The following is a 21220-nucleotide window of genomic DNA, read 5'->3' as shown; positions in this document are numbered from 1 at the left end:
TGAATACTCTTCAATTTGATAGCCAAACTAATATCTATCTCACTATATTGCTCTAAAAGAAAATCGACATATTTCAAGCAAGATATGACTGGGATACATTTAAAATTAATAAATGATCTAACACGAGAAAATTTCGTCAACGGTCATTCTTCTTGGACTTACAAATGATCGTCGATTTGGTGAAATTAACGTAAGCTTAATGATCGTTTTACGAAGAACAAAGTTCACGAGAAATAGTCGCGCGTATGAGCACAACGCGCTTCGACACCCTTTCACGATGTACGAACCGAAACATTCTGGATTCCCAAGACAAGATCGACGCATTTACGAGAACAGAAATTTTAACCCTGATGGTACATAATCATCATAAAAGTAAATACTTTTTAATTACTTCTCTCGTTCGTATTTTCCATTAGAAATTACTACGGTTTACAAACACCCAGACGTCACCTACATCTGCGAATACATAAAAGACAAATTATATTTTGCGACTCTGAGCAACGATCAAAGAGACGCAAAGAGCACATCCAACATTCACTTTTTTACAACCGACTACGAGTTGATTTATAATAATTACTACAACGACTTTGGTCCTCTAACCATTGCATGTTTATACAAGTAAGAGCGTCCAATCTTTTATATTCCATGGAAAAAAAATTTAAGAATTGTTTAGCTTGTTCTCTTATACGCCCAGGTTTGATTCTATTTAAAAAATATTGCTAACAGATACTGCTGTAAGGTAAACAAGAAGCTCGAGAGTCCAGGGAACAAGCATAGGCAAATCGTGCACTACACCTCGCAACGAGATCACAAAAGGGCGAACGCCGCCTATTTGATTGCCTCTTACGCAGTACTGTATTTAAATAAGAGCCCAAGAGAGGCGTACAACACCCTCTTCGTGGGTGGCGAAATTCCCATAAAGCCATTTCGCGATGCTTCCATGGGCTCACCCGTTTATAATATTCATTTATTAGGTAAGAATTTAAAAGTAGCGGATATGTGTCGTTTGGAATTAATTCTACGTGATCTGACTGTTTGAACGAGAGCAGATTGCCTGTACGCGCTTAAAAAAGCAGCGTCCTTTGGCTTTTTCAATTTCGACGACTTTGACGTGGACGAATACGAAAAGTACGAGGATATGCGAAACGGCGCTTTGAATTGGATGGTACCGCAAAAGTTCCTGGCTTTCGCCGGTCCAAGCACAGAACCAGGAACCCCCTATCATCCACCTGAGTGTTACATCGATTACTTTTTGAGGCATAAAGTCGCCGCTGTGATTAGGTTGAATAAAAAAGCGTACGACGCTTCAAGGTATAAACTTCTTTTTACAAATTTCTGTAGGTTCGTAACAGTCCAAATTGTCGTTAAAAAGAACATTTTTCTGAAAATTTCAAAGCATTATATTATTGTATAATTGCTTGAAAATAGATTCACAGAGACAGGAATCACGCATTACGATATGTTCATGCCAGACGGTACTGTACCACCGAGAAGGATACTGAACGAATTTTTGCAATTGAGCGAAAATACTAATGGACCGATAGCAGTTCATTGCAAAGTAATTCAATGCCCTTTAAATTATGCTAATGTATAAGTATTTTTATGCCTCACTTATTAATTGAACTTTAGGCTGGATTAGGAAGAACAGGTTCATTGATTGCCGCGTATTTAATAAAACACTACAAAATGGCTGCTAGAGAGGCTATTGCCTGGATAAGGATTTGCAGACCTGGTTCCGTTATCGGACACCAGCAGGCTTGGTTAGAAAACATTGAGAAAAATTTGCTAAACGCAGGCCAGCAATATAAGTAATTTGAAAAATTTCTTGATATACTTTGATAAAGATATTATCATAAGATTTTTGTTTAAATTATAAAGAATTAGATATATCAAAACAGTACATATATATTACAAAAGCTTAAGAGTGATGAAATAAACATTTCAAGTTCTACAAATTCTATTATATCACTATTCTTAATTATAAAAGAGGAACGGAATGTAGAAAAGATCTTCTTCATTAATGATTAACCCTGTTCTATTCTGAATTAATGATTTCTAATACAGAATAGAATTGAAAAAACGTGCCAGAACGACAAATATTAAAAGGAACAGTAAATACCTGGTTCTATTTCACAGACTGAAGTACTATGGCGATGGTGACGTAATACTGCACCACAAACGTGGAATATATTCGATCGCGGACAAGTTACAGAGGAGAATGCACTACGCGTCCGAGGGTTGCTGTACAGGTACTTCCTCGTTGCGCCTGAAACGAGCGAATGAAACGTATAACGAGAGGGAATGTGTCGAAACCCGTGTACGCGTTCAACGACTCGAGTCAGTAGAAATAAACAAAACATTCTCGTGTTAAGCGTAGTTATTGACTGGCGGACAACTGTCGCTCACTTACCTAAATGATCGGTTGATGTTTTTGTTTATAACCGCCGGCTCGACTCGTTGGACGTAGACCGTATACGATATTAGAGTCCAGCGAGAATATTATCTAGTCTGGTAAGAAACCTGATGCTGTCCTCATCCATTATGGTTATTGGTGAGCTTAAATTTTCGTTTTGATGTAGAAATCGAGATCTGGGAAGGGAAAATAAAATTAGAAAAGGGTATTAAAAAGTATTGGTTTTAAATTGGAACGAATATTTTCTAACACGATTTTCTTAATTTCAGAATTTAACAAATGCCATGATTCGTCGCTAGAGAAGAAAGGAAAAACAAAGTTGACAAGAATATTAGGTACAATCCTATAGTTTATAGTATACATTATAGTATACATATTAGGTACAGTATATTTCGATCAATTCTAAAATAATGAAAGTGAAAAATTAGAAATTATGACATATTTGCGACGAAACGCTGCTTTCGGATAAATAACATATGTTTCAAATTCCATTTTATGCAATCAACACGATATTATAGCAAATTGTTAATATCGAGTTGTAGATGCAATGGCCTTGAAATATTGTCGTATAATATTTTGCATTTTTCGCTTAAAAAAGTTATTGGTTTATGTTATTACATGTGCATACAAACCATGAAACAGCAATTAGTTGAAATTTTCATTGTGGCGAAGTCGTGGCCCTTGTTTTCAGAACAAAATTAGTAAAAAATTAAGGCTATGATATCGCGTGCAGAAAAACCAGTCCATAGCTCCGAAAGCAATTCAATAAGCTGCGCACGCATCTGATTTCGGTTACAAGTCGATTATTATAATCGATTGCAATTAGTATGTAGAAACTTTTATGATTAATTTAACATAAATCGAAGAGTTTGAAATTTTAAGAGTATACTATGTTTATTTTTATACTTTAACTTACATGAATATCAAATTTATAAAAACAGAAGCATTATTGATTGTTCATCGATCTTTCAATAACTGACATCTATCGACAAATGCGTGCGCAGCCACCATATATCAGCATTTAACAATAATTCAAAATTAATTTCAAATGAATTCATTTCTAAAAGACAATGACTTGATAATATAACGAACAATGATTATTACAACTTCTATGAAGTGGTTAAATCAATTTTTCTCGATATAACAATTGAAGTATTCGTCTTCGCGCCAAAAGGTCTCCACCTTATACGTATATCTATATATGAACAGTCCTGCGCGCGCATCCAATTTGAATCAGTCTCTTCGGTAATTTCTAACGCGATAGTAGTACTCCAAATTTTTCGTGATTTTTCAAGTTAACTGTTCTATTAATCACACGTGGATACGAAATTTAAATCGAGTGTCATTATAAGAATACTCTTCATACGTTAATAACAATTAAAACAAATCAATTTAAAGGTAAGAGAAGAGGTATGCAGGACGCTCATAATCTGCGTCATCAGACAATAGTTTTCTCCAGTGTTACGCATGGATTTATCGTACATTTTGTTTGTTCACGTTTATAGGAAAATTGAAGAATATTCGAGGATCAGACGATTTGGAACAAACCTCCCAGAAATATAGACCTACCGATTCACATATGACGCAGGGTGACAGGCTCAATGAAATCAAAATGAACAGGTTCAAATCATCTCGAAGTTTGGAATCGCGGCAGAAGAATTGCATTGCTTACGGATTGGATGCTCTGAGAAACGCACGACGAAAGAAATAAGTGAGTACTCGTTAAAAAAAATACACTATCTTATTGTGGTCACAATTCGAAGATTAAACTTGAATCATAATGGGAATTATTAGAAAAACAAGAATTTGTTTAATGAAAGATATATGCAAATCAGAAAAATTCTAAGAACTTCAAACCAAAAATGATTTGCAAAAGGTTAAATTTTAATTGTAATTAAGAATGTGTTATTTAAACTAGACAGTAATTTGTTTAGAAAAAATACAAGGATTAGAAAAATTTTAAAGGTTTCGGAGGAGAAAAATGATTTATAGAAAATCGTTTTACATAATTTTACAATCCATTCGATACAAAATGATTCGTTTTGTATAAACTAAATAGAGAGATATTTCTTGAGAATTATTCAAAATAATTATATAGAGAATGTGTAATTTCGAACAATCCCACCGTTTTCTTTTCTTTAATTAATCTTTTATTATCGCATCGATCACGGATGCCTCAGTGAAATCTGTTCAAAATATTCTATGCTCTATATATTTACTTCAAAATAGTTCCCACGCAAAACAGTTTGACAACAGTCTAGTCGAGAAAACAGGAGGTATTCCATCGAAATAGGATTTTGAGAAACAAGGACAGCCGTAGCCTTTTCAATCACACACACGGCTCTGCGTCTTTCAGAGTTTTTTTTTCTTTTTTGTACAATTATGCATCGATTAACACTTTTCTTCGGTAACGCTCGATTCATTCTCTCGCTTTTACTTTCGAATCGCGGATCTTGATACAATGAGATCACTTAACACTTCGAGTTTGAACTTCAAAGGAAAGAAGTTAATTTGCATGTGAACCGAGACAATTTACAAAGGTATATCGTCCTTCAAAACCGTGGACCACAAATTTTACTAATGCGGTGAACAGGAAGGAAAATTGCCATACATCTGTGCAGTCAAATTGTTAATGAAATTATTAACCATCATCTATGCTTCATGTTTCATCATGAACGCATTTTGTTATTTATATTTTACGATTCTTACTCGATACAGATCTTATAATGGCTGTGAATTACCAACTATCGAAGTTTATACGGTACATAAAACATATTCGTCTTTATACCCTACTAGAGATAGGGTACATGATTGTGCAAATTAATATCGAGGTGAGATCGAATTCATAAAAAAAAGAAACAATTTTCCGTGTGATACCATAAGCTTCACGATTGATACGTAGTGTGGTATTTCACGTTGCACGGCTAACAGATTAAAGACTAATCAAGTTCTGTGAATGTACCTATACTCATAAGTAGTATTCAATGCGATGCACAAGAAAATATAAGAAAGTAATTAACTAAATATAGTTTCTTTTTTTTCTTTTATTCGTATTAATGCAAAAAACTAATCCATTTATTTGTATCACTCCTCGAAATTTCATCACGTATCACAATAATCAGAGTTTGATAGATAAGAGCGTTAAAAAAACAGGCCATGAATTTAATTTCCCCCCTCCCCCCACATCGATAAATACATCGTTTATTACTCAATGAACCTTTATCTTCCCGATGGATTTTATCCATTTTATTGGTCTGTTGTTCATAATCTAACATCACGATTTTACGTTTAGTTCTGCACAGATTGAATGGATAATACCACTCTAGTATACATATTATGCCTCATTGATTTGTATACCCGAAACTTTAGTTTTTTCGTTCGTTATTTTTAAACACGCGTTACAAAATTTTGGTTTACGAAAGTTAGATATTTTTTTGTTTATCTGCACTAAGCACATTATTACATTTTATTGTTATTAATTGTTACGGTCGTTATAATCATCGTAACTTTATTATTAACTATCAAAATTCTTATTATTCTTTGAGACTACTTCCCTTTTTTTCATCTTTTTTTTTTCTTTTAATTATGGAGCTCAGTTATAACAGTATTGATCGCTCACACAAAGACCATTTCTTTTGTTCTTTAACTATATATATTTAAAACTTATAAACAAAAGATAAAAACGGTATATTAAATATGATATTATTGAATATTGCAGACACTTGTACCCCTTAGTTGATCGTCTTTTTACTTTTTTCATGTTTTTCTCCTTTTTTTTTTGTTTTATTTTATTTCCTTGACTCGTAAATGTCCGAAGGAAAAAATATAAAAAGGTTACAAGCAACGATACGTGATATTTAAAATGATATAGCTTCAGTTTTCGAGCTTTATACCTTCGTTACCTTCTCAGTTATCACACGTTATATATTTTTTTTCGTTTTATTTTTTACCTAACATCCTCGCAATTTAGTAATGTCGTTACATTAATGTTAGAAAAAAAGAAACCGCATCAAGTTTTTGCACGCGTTTGCGCTCTCGACACATTTTTTTGTATCGTGCAGTCTTTTTCGAGGGTGATATTATGCAATTTCCGTCGGAGTTAAAACTTGCCTATTTTGTTTTGTTTGTTTTCATCTTTCCAAAGAAACACCATTCCATCAGTTGCTCCATAAAGAGCGTTCTATAATGCACCATATTGTGTAAAGAATCACGGTCACACCGCTCTGTACAATGTTACACTCGCGATGTGCTGATTTGCCATCACCTCGACGATCGCATCGCGTATGCCGTAACAAAACGTACATCCAAATGGATTTGTTGTGTTCGTCGAGGAGGCACGATTCAGCACTACTGGCCGTGCACTAGCCTTCAATTGCTCGCTTATTCTATCCCATTTCGTATAGGCAGTGATCTAAAAAGAAATTGATTATTGAAAGAATCTTACTCTTAAAAACCTTAGATTTTTACCCTACATTTACTCTCACAAACTGTCCGTCTTTATGTCAACTGAATATTTGTATTTGCATCAAGCCATAACATATGAAATATCTCTTTATTCCGTTTATTAATATAATATATTAGAATTTGTTCATATAAGTATATCTGAGTTCAAATAACACGTATATTAATATATAAAAGTACATTAATTAGAAACAAGAGTAGTTATTCCAATATGTTACGACTTACATAATACATACTATGTCATACCGTAACTGGAGAAGGAGAAACGTCTATGAGTTTTCCTGATTCAGTGGAATTATTTTCTGGCGGTAGAGTCAAAGAAAACTCACAACGATGATACATATTAAAATTATAATGCCCTGGATAATTCGTGTGTAACACAAACTTCTTGACGCATTGAGTTTTGGCATCAAATAGGACATCCTGCGAGCAATGGGGTTTAAACATTATTAGAATGCTTTAGTTCAGGATCATAAAATATTTTTACGCCAGGTGAAAAATTTACCAATCCTAAAGTAAAATAATTATAAAAGAAATCCGATCGCCTTATTTTGTCGCGTTTGTGCGCGTGAGGACTGTGAATACGCATCTTGTCCTCTGCTTTAAAAAAAACTCGAGACGGTGCTCCCAAAGCGCTCAGCACATCCTCACAAGTATCTCCAAATAACACCTAAAATTGTGTACAGTGTACACAAAAGAAAAAAAAAAAAAACAAAGCCTAGAGTAAATTTTAATTGTAGCAGATATAAATTTCTTTCCATGATACTACTCACTTTAAAATACATCTATTAGGTTTAAAGAGGTTCAGACTATACTATAAGGATACAAATTATACATTATAAACTAAATTATAAAGTGTAACCTCTTTGGTTAAGCAGCGTTTCTTCGGCTCCAATAATACCCTTGTTACGGAGCTGCCTTCCGTGAAGAGATGCAATCTGAGACCTCGCGTACGCGTTTTATCTCTCATAACGTCTGCCTTTTCTAAATACAAATTGTTATGATAGCAGACCTAGCAAAATATGATTACATAGTGTCAATCGTGTTTCGATGCAGATACATCCTACGCTGTTAGGTCATCCCATAAGAATGAGTTTTATCAATACACATACTAGCAAATACATTTCTAGGTGATGATGAATAGAGAATTTGAAATCAACATTTTTATCAAACTGTTCAGGCAACGTTCATTTCATTCTTAACAGCAAGTTCAGACATATTCTATTGTTCTAGTCAAATTCAGTTTCTTAAAACAATGCATTGCTTGTGGGATGACATGAAATAACACCAAAGAAAAAATAGTTACAAGCGGTAAAGGTGGCGGTGGTGCTCTTAAATTGTGCTCGTCGCTTCCTCCACCAGCACCCATGTTACCAACATAAATAGCCGTTTTTGCCACAAGTGGTGAAGTTCCATTTGGAAATTGCAATGATCCTAATCCGTGTGCATATCCAGGTTGAAATTTCGAGTCAATGGGGAAATAAAATGATAGCCCTCGAAAATTTAGCACAAATACCTGGAAATAATATTCTTTGGTTCTACAAATTTTTGTTTTGTGATTTTCATTTGTAACAAGAGTATTCGCTTGAAACTATAATGTTCAAGTGAATGTCTCTTTAAAATGAAAATATTGTACTTGTTTGTCACTGTCGTAAACACCAGGATGAGTTGCCCCGAATGAATGTTCGATCTGTTCAATGGATGGCAAAACCTCTGGTGAATTGAATGGTAAACCGCAGTACTTAAGTTTAACTAGTTTCATATTATATATCTCAATTATTTTGAGCCTTTGCACCACTGGATCGAATATAAGCCGAACTCCGTCGTGAGGTAAGTTTATTACTAGGTCTACATCTAAAGGATTCTGTATATATAAAACATGAATTTTAATATAGCAACAAAAGATACAATGCTAAAGCTGCAATTAAATTCCAATCATTATATACTTACACTATCGCTATAAAGTACTTGTACTCCCCTTATAATGCCCACTTGGGATTGTATTATTGACACGGATTGGGAAAAATGCATTCCTGTAACGATACTTTTGTGAGAAAAAAAATGCATCTACAAGTTTCATCATCTCCATTTGTCTAATTACGCATTACTTTAAGTAATACATGCATCAACAATCGTTCAACAGAGTTCCACACTTTTTGTTACATTCAAACCTATTTTTAAAATTGTATCTTATTTTAGCATCAATTTCTAATTAATTATCCGCTCGGCTAATTAGTTTGGCTCTAAAAACAATCAACAATCTGGCAATACTTGTGAACAATTACATAATGAGTAACAAAATATTCGTAATAAGCACCATTTTCTTTGTTTACGCGCGATTGTCAAAACGGGGTGTTTACAAATAGAACGAAATAGGCAGGGATGCGAATGGTTTGACATGACGGCAACATCAATAAGATCAGCCAGACAGTAGGAAACGACCATTCCCGTTTAATTCCCGGTCGTTCGCTTGATTATTATAAATTAATTCGATCGTTTGAAAATTATGCGTAATACGACATCGCGGTGTTTCGTCACTTGCCTAAAATAAATTCCCACTGCTCGCATCCGAGGGATCTTTCGGGCACCACCTCAAGTTCCAACATTCTACTGATCTCCCTTGGTTCCCTTATTCTTAAATTGAACTAGAATAGAACACGCAACGCGTCTCCAAGTATCATGAGAACTGCGTTGCTCTCTTGTCTACGTATCGCGCTGTTACTAATCTACCAGATAGCCATATTGCTTCCCAAACAATAAACCGCGACACTCTACTCTCACGGGCTGGCAAACTGTCACCCGAACAGCTGATACGTACCGCGGCCAGAGGCGATGAAAATATTAGACGTATCACCTTATGGGTATTTAGCCTCGCGCGAACTGAAATACCGACAATGTAACGGAATACAAATTTTCTTACGCCTTTCACGATTTACGATGAAAAACTTTGTGTCATCAAATTTATTCATCGAAGTTGAAAAAGTCCAGTAACTGGTGTAAAGAGAAGCTTGTTTAGAAATTAGGATCTACCCCATAGACCGCGATATGAATGTGTATTAGACAGTAGGTCTGTATAATATTATATCACAAGTAAAGTACGAGCATTGACGTGGTATGAAAGATAGACCACTTATTAGTACTCTGTATCTCACGTTTTGAAATACCAATCCTGAAAAAAAAACCATAGGTTTTGTTATGCCATCTACTACCCGAAACGAAGACTTTAATGAATGCAACCACCGAATTTTACAGTTGGTAAAGTCGCACAAAATTCTGCACGAGTTTTTTCAAGATCTTTTGGTTTTGTGGAATAATTAAAAATTAGAGTGATCTATTCTTGGAGAATGACAGCATTTGAGATAGGTACTGTTAGACTGAATCCGCATCAGCTGATTTGATATCGAGTATATGTACCACAAGTAAAGTGGCACAAAAATGATAAAGGAATTAGATTTCGAATTGTGGAACACAAAAATACATTGAGTAACTAAATACTTTATTCTGTACCGTCTCTGTGATTATAGGTGCTTCGCTTCTGATATCATAGACTACGCAAAATCGTATCAGTTCATTCACTGTGTAGAGACTTCTAGCTCTACGAGAAGAAATTTCAACGTGTCGATGTTGCAGAATCAGCGACTCCATCGGCTAAATGTTACACTGCATTATTTGAAATCAATCCTACTTTAAATTCGACTAGATTTTGATTTTTTTATTGTACTATTCACGTATATTTCCAATAGTGAGATCGAGACTACAAGACACACCTAATGGTTTGTATATATTCGCTATAGAGTATGATTCCCTTTTTTATTCACTTCTTCTTGTACTTAAACATATAACTTTTAAGAAAATTCTCGATTTTCACTTTCGTTAGTGTTCACGGCTTTATTTCTTATGAAATTCTGTCATAAATAAATTTATAACAGTAGAAAATATTGTTCATGATAAAGAGAATTGAGTTTCGCAACGAGGACAACAAAAACGATAGAACTATTCTTCATTATGAGATGTTAGGGTTAAAGACCACAGATAATAACACTTTTATCCTTTTTTAGCGCGTCGCAGGGGGTTTCATGCTTGTAAATACATGAAGAAATGTTCGTGTAAATATATGATGAAAATTAAAAGTATTTTCATGAAGGAATTGATTCATTAAAACACTTTCTCGCAGTAAATGTACGCAAACAAACTGGTACAATCAGTACTTCCCTAAATATTTACAAAATATAAACAGAATACAGAATAAGAGGTAAACAAACTTTCTTGATAAAAATGTATGGAAAATATGCGATATGTAATGAATTCGTTGCAAATTTGTGTACATAACGTAATCGAGCGAGTCAAAACACAGAATAATCTGCTTCAAGACATGACGTATAGTTAAGAAGTCATTCAGACGTAAGACGAGTTTAAGAAAGACTGTGTTCGTGTATTGCAAGATTAGAAAGTACAGTAGTATATGTATATTTAATGTACAAATTTAGATTTGCTGAACAGAATCAAGATGAGACTTTTACCCTCAATTAAATTTCACGTCGTTACATTAACAGCATTACGTATTACAGTGTTTCAAACGCAACTTTGATTCTATCGCTTACAAAAAATAATTTCTTTGATATTTACGGAAATATTTGACGTTTTGCAAATTTCTTACTTTTCTAATGTTTTTAACAGGATCTCCTAAAAAATTGTGTTACAGAAGTGCAAAAAGTCTCGCAGATGAATTAAGCAGCCTCCTGAAAAGCTTCTAAAATGAGTGAATGCAAAGAATGCGAATCACGCGTCTGTACCACGCTGAAGTTAAAGGGCACCAACAAAACACTATTATTCGAATCGAATGTGTGCATGCGCTTTTGTCTTGCGAGATGGTTGTTGGTGTAGACATCGCGCGGTCGTGCCCACTGTGTTATGCAATCAATTATGATAACCGTATCATGCAACCACACAGTCGAGCCTCCACGATACGTCAGGCCACGCATAACTTTCCCGTGTACGCGCGTATGCATTCCACGTTGCACGTCTATTTATGCAGAGAATAAGCTTTACTCTTAAAACAGGGGAAAGAATCACAGGGACGACAGAAATGCGATGAAATGATTTCGAGGAACTGGTTGGAACTAGAACTCAATGATTTCTGCCGCAATCGTAGATCTGATTGCGTTGTACTTTTAGATGTTATAATAGACTTGTATTATTGTTTGTACGGCAAAGACCTTTCAGCGTGCGCTTTATTACAGAGTCCAAGGTTTCTTATTATTAGTTTATGGTATGTACAAGATAAGAACACATTGCTATACTATATTTAGTATATATTCGAGGCACCATTGCGTTCTACTTAATTGTTACATTATAGTTTTATTAATTATAATATTAATAATTCTATATCTTCTGTCTGCAAGATTTAGAGCAATAACGGGTACTACACCAGAGGAATGAAATTTCAGACACGTGTATAAAATGCCAGATGATAGAACTGACACAATGCTAAGCCGAAGTTCAACAGTCATGTACGCACAATTTTATTGAACGCAAACACAATCATTTTTGCAACATGCGCAGATTAATTGTAAAGAATTGACACGAGCGCTCGATACGATAATCACAATCCATGCGTGCAATCTCAAAACTGTAGCAGAAGGGTCAGGTAAATAAATACGTCATCATCACAGAGTCCAAAATTCTAATCTCGATTACGCTTGCTAACTTTTTCTGGGAACCAAAATACCAACATCAACCGATGACTCTTGACACTAGATCGTCTGTCAGCTGGTGCAAGATCCTTCGTCAGCTGGAACAAAAAGATAAAACAGATGATGTCCTAAGTTCGCCATCGCATTTGCAAAAATATGTTTGCGGTAAGAGTTTTTGTTTCTGTTTACCATTTGCGTATTTTGTTGGAGCGTGAAACATTGATAAATACTGTGACAAAAAGAGCTAGAGGTTTTGCAATGTTTCCGTTTATATTTAAACTATACTTTCAAGTACACTTTCTTTTTTCATAGCGCAAGGAAACGTTTATTACCTTTGCATAATGTTTCTCCAAGGTATTTATAGAGAAATGTACCGTATGTACTCTACTAGTGTAATTGATTAGACTGTAGGGTATTCGACTTGATATTTGGATGAATTTTTATGGGTTAAAAAGTAAAAAGTTTGGATAATACTGTATAATACATGTTTGATAGGGGGAGTAATAAATCGATTGGTAAGCTTTAGATGATTGGGGAAAAAAATGTGCGCGACAAGAAAGAGAGCGAACGTGCACGCATCGTGAGCGGATGAAATACAAAAGCTTTATCTGTTTTTAGCTGAAAAAGTGTACGGTCATGATCCTTTTATCGTTCTCGGTGGTTTCGCGAGACTTCTAGTGTTTTATTCCGTTGTCTGCCTCGCGTAGACCGTCTGGCCTTGTGAATTAATCATATAATTGAATGGCTAGGGTGAAGGAAAATATTAGATGCCGATAAAGTCGCGGAACGATACCTTAAAACGAGACATTTGTACAGTAAATCGTGGTCGACAATTTGTAGACCGTATTCATCGCTGTTATCAATCAGAAATTTCGTCAAACAATTTGACTCAATCGGATTAAGCTCTATAGCTAAATAACTTTTTGTCACTAACACAATATTGACACTACAAAAGTATCACTCTAACTTTATTTCATTAAAAAAGAAGTACAATGAGAAGTTTACTTAATTATATTTATAACAAGATCTGAATATATCGCCGTATATGCATATCCGAGGGTGACTTGTATCAAAGAAAACAGGTCATAAATGCAATTAAATGGCTGATTTCACATTGGGTACTTTATCACTGTGTGGTAGCAGTATTCGCGATCCTTCCTTCTAGGAAATTAATCGCTACGATACGATTGAAGACAACAGGGAGAACAGAATCCAAACAAAGTACGAAGTTGTTCGAGAAATCTCCGTAAACAATAACGTTGTATGAACATTGCACGCATTGGATAGCTTGTTATAGTTCAAAGTCCAATGCGCAGGCATACTTCCTTTCTCTAGGCAATCTTACCTCCATGTTTTCTTTTTTCCTCGCGAATGTTCGACGGGATAGGTTGATCGATTTTTCTACATATTTTTGCGTTTACTTAATGTACTTATAGTTACAGGCGAAACGGTTTAATTAACCTTATTTAATACCACATAATACATAGTTAAATGTTGAAATGGTTTACATTTAAAGAGTGGAATAATCTAAAACTATAACTCGTGTCTCTATTATTCAATATATATTGCTTTTGATTATTTAATTCTTATATTTGGTTCTTCATAGTTAAGTATTAGTAACAGAAGTAAAGTGAGATAATCTAGAGATTGCAATCGTGTTTATCAATTGTGTATCAACTCTTCGTTTATTTTTTGATCCAATTACAAAGAAAATGCATCTCGTCGCCTGTGACCTGGTCCGTAGTTCACTGTCTGGTTGCGATAATTCGCAAATCCCACATTTCTCGCGATAAAATACAGGAAAATGACAAATCTGTTGAAACGATTCGTGAAAAAGAACGATACCGACGTCATTGGTACCCCCCAGTTTTTTTCCACCCCAGTTCACTCTCGTATGAAACACACAACCGTTCAATTATACCAATTATTCGTGTTTAAATATTCCGCAGCGTGTGTCTTAGTAACAATAAATTTTATGCTCGCGATAAACTTGAACGAGAATTAGTCAAATAAAATTGATTTAACCTTTGGTAGCACGAGTTTGTCGATACAGAATAGTTGATTTCTATTTTCATATAAGGTCAGAAATATTAAGTACGTACCCTTGCACTCTGAGAAATGATACAAACTGCGACTTTAATGTTTCAATAATAATAATAATATAATGTTGCACCCCTCTCATCTTTTATTTCCACCATTTAAACGAGGGAAGTGTGTGTGCAATTTATACTACTTAATAATATTTTATACGTTGTGCTATTGAAAGTTCCAGAAATGATTCCTCCCAGACTAGCGTCTGTCCTCCATCTCTTTATCTCGAGAGAGTCGATTCATTTAGGACAGCAATTCCGTCAGTGTTCTGATTCTTATACTTTGAACTATATACCGTCTCATCGATTAGATAGACGCAGCATGATCTCTGCATCAACCAGTGTTATTATATATTGGAAGCGATTGAATCAGCCCCGGAATTAACCGGTATTTAAAATTAGCAGAATTTGTATTGATTATCCAATCGAGCAGTATGTCGTGGTTTTACGAAACAGAGAATTTTTCATCGACCTAACTTTATCATTCGATACAATATCGTCTCTTATCAGCCGTATATCATCTCTAATCTGACGTATTTCTACGCATATATTCTCAATTTCGAAATAATTTCGAAAGAAGTTTGAATACAATAATCAATTTACCATCACGAAGCAATAAACAGAGCATCGTTTACGATCGCTCTTAGATTAAATGTAAAAGGCGGCTGAATGATCGACGATAATCCCGTCGATCAACAATAATCGAATGCAACTTTCTCCTCGAGAATTTGACAATTACTTCCCGCGATCTTTTAACAAGGGAATCGACGATTTCTTCGAAATTCTTCAAAATCTTTAACAATGACTTCTCAACATTTTCATGTACAAATTTTTATAAAATTTTTTATAGCGACTCAACATCTTCATAATTCTCAATCACGATCTCTTTTCAGTACGAGTCCCTGGCATCTTCAATAAGCCCGACATCTTCATAATAACGATTCCTCGGAACTCTGTAGGAAGATTCCCCAATAACGCTAACGACAGTTAACGGCAATCAACATTTGGCGCCAAACCGTCCACAGTCTATCGTCTCAAAGCAAACAGAACGTTCGTTTCGCAACGAACACGGTACGATAATTCGCTTTTCACGAAATGGTATTTAAACACGGAGAAGAATGCACCGGTTCCGATAATTACGCGAGGCTTGCCCGTCGTCGCCCTCACGACGAGCTCGCGTCGCGTGGCTGCGCTAGATAGCGGAAAGCGAAAGTGTTCGTGCAAAAATAGAAGAGCAAGTACCGCACACAGCGGAGTAACAGTGGTTTCTGTACGTGTAAAACAACCGGCTAGGGCAACCGATTTCGTCTCGATACTCTCGCGTGGGCCGTTTGAATCTTGTCGTGCCCCGATCGCTTTTACTTCGATCGACCAAGCGCACCGACCGATCAGTCAGTTCCAAACGGTGCGATCGGCCGTGTGCGTGTCTTCCTCCTCAGTTGTCATCGACCGTCACCACTGTGTCCGCCGCCGCCAATTCGCACCACGCTACTTTTGAAAGTGCAACGTCGTCCAGTCGCGTCGTCGGCATCTCTCGATCCATCGAGACGACCTCAAGGTCTTCAAGTACTGGGAGTCCGGTCAGTCGACTGCTACGCCTACCTTTTTACCGCCATCTGCTCCGCTTCTGCGGTTCCGATCGAATTCATCGCGTGGACACTGGACGTTTGATTTTAGGATTCTCTCGGTGCGTTCACGCTTCTTCTCGCTATCGACTATCGCTCGAATATCTTCTTACTTTATAGGCCTCTCTGTTTTTCTATTCGATACATAATAGTGGAAACGTGGCCAGGTCTGTGCATCGTCCTCAGCATCGTCCCTTTTACAAATCACGATCGTCAGAAGCGATAACCCGAAACGAGTCGGAAACGGACTGAGCAGACGTCTGGGGTAGCTGATTCTGCGGCCGTTCCGCAACCGCCCCACCCGTTGTAACCGGCGGAACGTGTGATCCGCGTGACGAGCAGCGGGTCGTGCGAAATCCTTGCCGATCGTATAAAAGCGTGAAACGCGGGACATGTCAGCGAGAATCGATCCGATACGCTGGTCGAGTTTGGCCGGTATCAGTTTCCGGATCACCAGAGGTTTCTCCGTCGCTGCAACCTCTTCCGGAGGATCCTCGATCCATTGCAAGAGCCTTTGGAGGAGAGATCCGTGCTACTTGAAATCCGTTGACTCGGTCAATGCGCCCGGAATTGGAAGACAGCAGATAGCAAGGTTCGCGATCCTGAGCCATCGAACGCTTCTGAACGTTACCAAGATGTCGCATACGATCGGCGTTTGTTATCCGCGGTGAGTATTGCTCGTGTGTTAGATCGATGAAATCGAATATTGCTTCATTTGGAAAAGCTGGAGTCGAGTTTGTCATTTCAAAGGAAACAACTTCAATTTTGGTTCTAATGGGATGAGTTGAAAGTAGTTGAAAGTAGTTATGTAAAGAAACTTGGATAATAAGGATTAAATGAAAAACTATTCAGCTGCTTCTGTCTGACGTTGCATAATGTTATCGCAATCTTTGTTATATATTCATTGTATGATTTGTATAGTATTTGTGTAATGTTAGTAACAACATATTTGTGTAAACACTAAGCACGTTTCTTCTAATTAGATAAGTCTAATATCAATGTACTTCTTTATCGCAAATATTACTGTTCATTTCATAGATATTTTAAAGCTGACTTTTAAAGAATTTACTTTTTAATACTCTTCTCTCTATTATTATAAATAATTACAAAACAACTATTAAAAAATGTATTCAAACATTTTATATGCGGCACTTTTTTGTTATTAAAAAGGTACTCTATAGCCTCTACTTATTTTATATTGCGCGCAGTGAAGCATGAACATTTTTTTAATGACTGCTAAGGTATATACTTATAAAGGCAACAGGTTCTTCTAGTAAAAGGAAAAGGTATGATTTTGTTGCAACGCGATAGAAAATGGCAATGCAGGACATGCAACAGCATGAAAGTTGCGCGATCAATTTTCGACATCAACAATGAAAGGTGAACGCGTAAATGTCGCCGATTCCTTAAACCATCGACTTAGAATTTTTCATTTCTTGTTTAGCAACGTTTCTGCAATAATACAGTGGAAACCGATCGATCAACGTGTTTTTAATAGATGCTTGGATAGCACTACCTGTTGCATTGATCCAAAGTGATTGATTAGGCTCTACTGAATAAAACGTAGAATAATGTACGTTGGATTTCACAGGAAAAATGTTACAAACGCGTGCTGCATATGTAAGATAGATATTATTAAATCAAACATTAAGTCAGAGTATTTAATTTTGTTTTCAGAGTGTCCACCTTGGTCACCAATGTAGCGAAAAATCCAGCCATCAACAATACTTATGAATACATAGGAAGAACACCCTTGTTGAATACACTGACGGAACCCCTTGCTCCGAAACTTCGTTCATACATCGAGGAATGTGCATCCCTTTGCTGTCCCAAGGATATCTATATCTGCGATGGAAGCAATGCAGAGTACGAGCAACTGTTGAAACTTTTACAAAAGAATGATACGATAACACCTTTACCGAAATACGAGAATTGGTAAGTATTATACTACAAGTTCGTATGATATACTAAAACTTTCAGTAAGTCTTTACTAGTTTTTAGTAAAGCTTTAATTTTACTAAGAACTTTTGCAACATCCTGATAGTTTTGACCAATTTTCCTGATATCATGACAATTGCACAATTCTGTTTCAGCTGGTTGGCTAGAACGAATCCAGCGGACGTAGCACGCGTCGAGAAGTGCACGTTTATCAGCACGGAGTCCAAACATGACACGGTCCCAGCTTCACGCGATGGTGTCACTGGAGAATTGGGCAACTGGATTTCCTCAACTGACATGGACAAGGCTATTCTAGACCGCTTTCCGGGGTGTATGAAAGGTAATTCTTACTAAAAAACTCCTCAAAAATAATTCGACCTAATCGGTTAACGAGACTAACAATTTGAATTTAATTTAGGTCGAACAATGTATGTCATTCCGTTCAGCATGGGCCCGATAGGCTCACCCTTCTCAAAAATTGGGATAGAGATCACAGATTCCGCATACGTAGCCTGTTCTATGAGAATAATGACCAGGATGGGAAGAAAGGTTCTCGCGATTCTTGGGAACGATGATTTCGTCAAGTGCCTGCACTCTGTTGGTGCTCCAAAATTGAATTCGAAGATCAAAATCAATCCTGCTTGGCCTTGCGATCCGGAGAGAACCATCATTCTTCACAAACCAGCGAAGAACGAGATAGTTTCGTATGGTAGCGGTTACGGTGGAAATTCTTTACTTGGTAAAAAGTGTTTCGCCTTGAGAATCGGCTCCACCATCGCCAGAGATGAGGGCTGGCTGGCTGAACACATGCTCGTACGTAACAATATTGTATAATAATTAGTCTGTGGATTTACTCAATTTCTATTAGTTCCACTAATTTCTATTTGGAATTTATGTTATATAACCCCAATAATAATCATGAAAGTGATCTCGTAAGATATACTATAAAACCGTAGCGCGTCAATCAAAAAATGTTTCGGTTTCTTTGATAGCAAATAATTTCCTGACCTTCCTACCGATCGGTTCCACCACTTTCAATCGTTACTCGACGCTAGCAAGCTTGTCAGTCATCTAAGAGATTCTGTATCAGTTACCTTTTGTAGATACTGGGTATCACAAATCCAAAAGGTAAAAAATGTTACATCGCCGCTGCGTTCCCAAGTGCCTGCGGGAAGACCAACCTGGCCATGATGCAGCCAACACTGCCAGGGTATAAGATTGAATGCGTGGGTGACGACATCGCCTGGATGAGGTTTGACAAGGAGGGCAGGCTTCGCGCTATAAATCCGGAGAATGGATTCTTTGGTGTTGCACCTGGTACCAGTTTCTCCACCAACCCTAATGCTATGAAGACCATCTTCAAGGACACTATATTCACCAATGTAGCGGCTACCAACGATGGTGGAGTCTTCTGGGAAGGATTGGAAAAAGAAATCAATGATGATGTTGAAGTAAGAACTCGCTTTCCTATATTCTAACGTTCTTGCTGTATTTTTGAGAGATATCAATTGTTACGTAAAGTTGTATTAATTGCATTTTCTAAACACTTGCGCAGATTACTGATTGGCGAGGCAACAAGTGGACCAGAGGCTCCAAGACACCCGCAGCGCATCCCAATTCCAGATTCTGTTCCCCAGCTATGCAATGTCCAATTATCGATCCAGCTTGGGAAGATCCAGCTGGCGTTCCTATAGATGCGATCATTTTTGGAGGCCGAAGACCAGAAGGTGTTCCCCTGATATATCAGGCTAGAAATTGGCAACACGGTGTCTTTATTGGAGCGTCCATGAAGTCTGAAGCGACCGCTGCAGCAGAACACAAGGTACTGTTACCATTTAACTATTATCGTAACCATATACGCTATACTAAAATTGCATAACAACCATCATCATCAGGAGATTATTTCACGTTGAAATAATTGTAAGAAATACTAATTATTCCATATCCACACGAAACACTGCACTAACATACCTAGTTCTCGAAGATTCTATCGAGGAAACGTAAAATTCCTCATTGGGTTCAGCTACCTAAATAAATTTGCTTTCAAATCTAAATACATTACTCAACAATTAACAATCAGAGCAAAATAATTCTGCACGACACGCTCGCTATCCTTAGTATCGTATCATTACATTCTGTCGTCAAAGGAGCTTCAATGCATAAAAATTCCTCACTGGAAGCTAAATTATTATCTTAAATAATTAACAATTAGGACAAGGCAATCATGCACGATCCGTTTGCCATGAGGCCTTTCTTTGGCTACAATTTTGGACACTATCTTGAGCACTGGCTGAGTATGGCCAAAGTGAAGGACGCTAAACTGCCAGCGATATTCCACGTGAACTGGTTCAGAAAGAGCACGGATGGCAAATTCCTCTGGCCAGGCTTTGGCGAGAATTCTCGCGTTTTGGATTGGATCTTCCGCAGAATCAATGGCGAGGATATCGCCGTAGACTCTCCCATAGGCCTGTTACCTAAACTTGAGTCGTTAAACATGAACAACATACAAGGAAAAGTAGATATGGAAGAATTATTCAGATTACCAAAAAGCTTCTGGCAGAATGAAGTCAAAGAGCTTAGAGAGTATTTCGACGCTCAAATCGGAGATGATCTACCCGCAGACATTCGTGCGGAGCTCGAGTCTCTCGCTCGTAACATTGAACAGCTTTAATTGTGAAGTTATTTTTGTTTTATCTAAAGAACCATTCAACGAAGATTTCTTAACAGAGTTCTAAAGTTAAGGATTACATTGAAGTTCAGAATTTAAGTTCACACTAAAAATTATTGTCACGTTTCACGTCAAGTTCAAATGCAAAAAAAGTATTACTACAATTTCTACTAGAACGTTAAGCATAATCATATTCATTAAAACATTCTTCTAAGATACTTTGCTCCACTTGGTCTGCCTGCACAATTGATTTAATAAAATTGAATGTAAAATAAACACGTATAGTATTTATTTTGCTATCAATTTTGTTAAATTAGTGTCGTTCATCGAAG

General features: G+C 36.6%; 3 protein-coding genes and 1 long non-coding RNA gene across 8 annotated transcripts; 2 read left to right on the top strand and 2 right to left on the bottom strand.

The window, feature by feature from the left end:
- The first annotated feature begins 277 nt into the window (after positions 1–277).
- On the top strand, positions 278–4124 carry LOC143426387 (dual specificity protein phosphatase CDC14C). Its single transcript, XM_076899825.1, has 10 exons — positions 278–353; positions 417–618; positions 727–974; positions 1050–1311; positions 1429–1558; positions 1630–1808; positions 2065–2249; positions 2580–2618; positions 2683–2748; positions 3919–4124. Exons 1-10 carry the CDS (start codon positions 278–280, stop codon positions 4122–4124), a joined length of 1593 nt encoding a protein of 530 aa, XP_076755940.1.
- A 255-nt stretch (positions 4125–4379) lies between these two features.
- On the bottom strand, positions 4380–9766 carry LOC143425796 (PHAF1 protein CG7083). Of its 4 annotated transcripts, none has more exons than XM_076898811.1 (8): positions 9417–9758; positions 8825–8907; positions 8511–8738; positions 8181–8390; positions 7737–7886; positions 7380–7544; positions 7121–7297; positions 4380–6824 (listed from the first exon to the last, which is right to left on the bottom strand). In XM_076898811.1, exons 1-8 carry the CDS (start codon positions 9478–9480, stop codon positions 6627–6629), a joined length of 1275 nt encoding a protein of 424 aa, XP_076754926.1. In that variant the 5' UTR covers positions 9481–9758; the 3' UTR covers positions 4380–6626. The 4 variants fall into 4 exon arrangements, with proteins under 4 accessions (XP_076754926.1, XP_076754927.1, XP_076754928.1 ...); XM_076898812.1 differs by lacking the exon at positions 9417–9758 and adding an exon at positions 9192–9378; XM_076898813.1 differs by lacking the exon at positions 9417–9758 and adding an exon at positions 9046–9171.
- Positions 9767–12542: 2776 nt separating this feature from the next.
- Positions 12543–15412, bottom strand: LOC143425802 (uncharacterized). 2 transcript variants are annotated; one of them, XR_013102076.1, is made up of 2 exons: positions 15261–15412; positions 12543–12665 (listed from the first exon to the last, which is right to left on the bottom strand). It is a non-coding gene; the product is annotated as an uncharacterized LOC143425802 (long non-coding RNA). The 2 variants fall into 2 exon arrangements; XR_013102077.1 differs by lacking the exon at positions 15261–15412 and adding an exon at positions 13913–13941.
- Positions 15413–16659: 1247 nt separating this feature from the next.
- LOC143426451 (phosphoenolpyruvate carboxykinase [GTP]) lies at positions 16660–21096 on the top strand. Its single transcript, XM_076899926.1, has 7 exons — positions 16660–16949; positions 17960–18217; positions 18376–18560; positions 18639–19033; positions 19324–19671; positions 19776–20042; positions 20433–21096. The coding sequence occupies exons 1-7, from the start codon at positions 16675–16677 to the stop codon at positions 20889–20891; spliced, it is 2187 nt and encodes a 728-aa protein (XP_076756041.1). The 5' UTR covers positions 16660–16674; the 3' UTR covers positions 20892–21096.
- The last annotated feature ends 124 nt before the right edge of the window (positions 21097–21220 follow it).

The sequence above is a fragment of the Xylocopa sonorina genome, chromosome 8 (genome assembly GCF_050948175.1).
Source record: "Xylocopa sonorina isolate GNS202 chromosome 8, iyXylSono1_principal, whole genome shotgun sequence".
NCBI lineage: Eukaryota > Metazoa > Arthropoda > Insecta > Hymenoptera > Apidae > Xylocopa > Xylocopa sonorina.
Note: the sequence above shows the minus strand (reverse complement) of the source record. Positions and strands in the feature narration are given on the sequence as shown.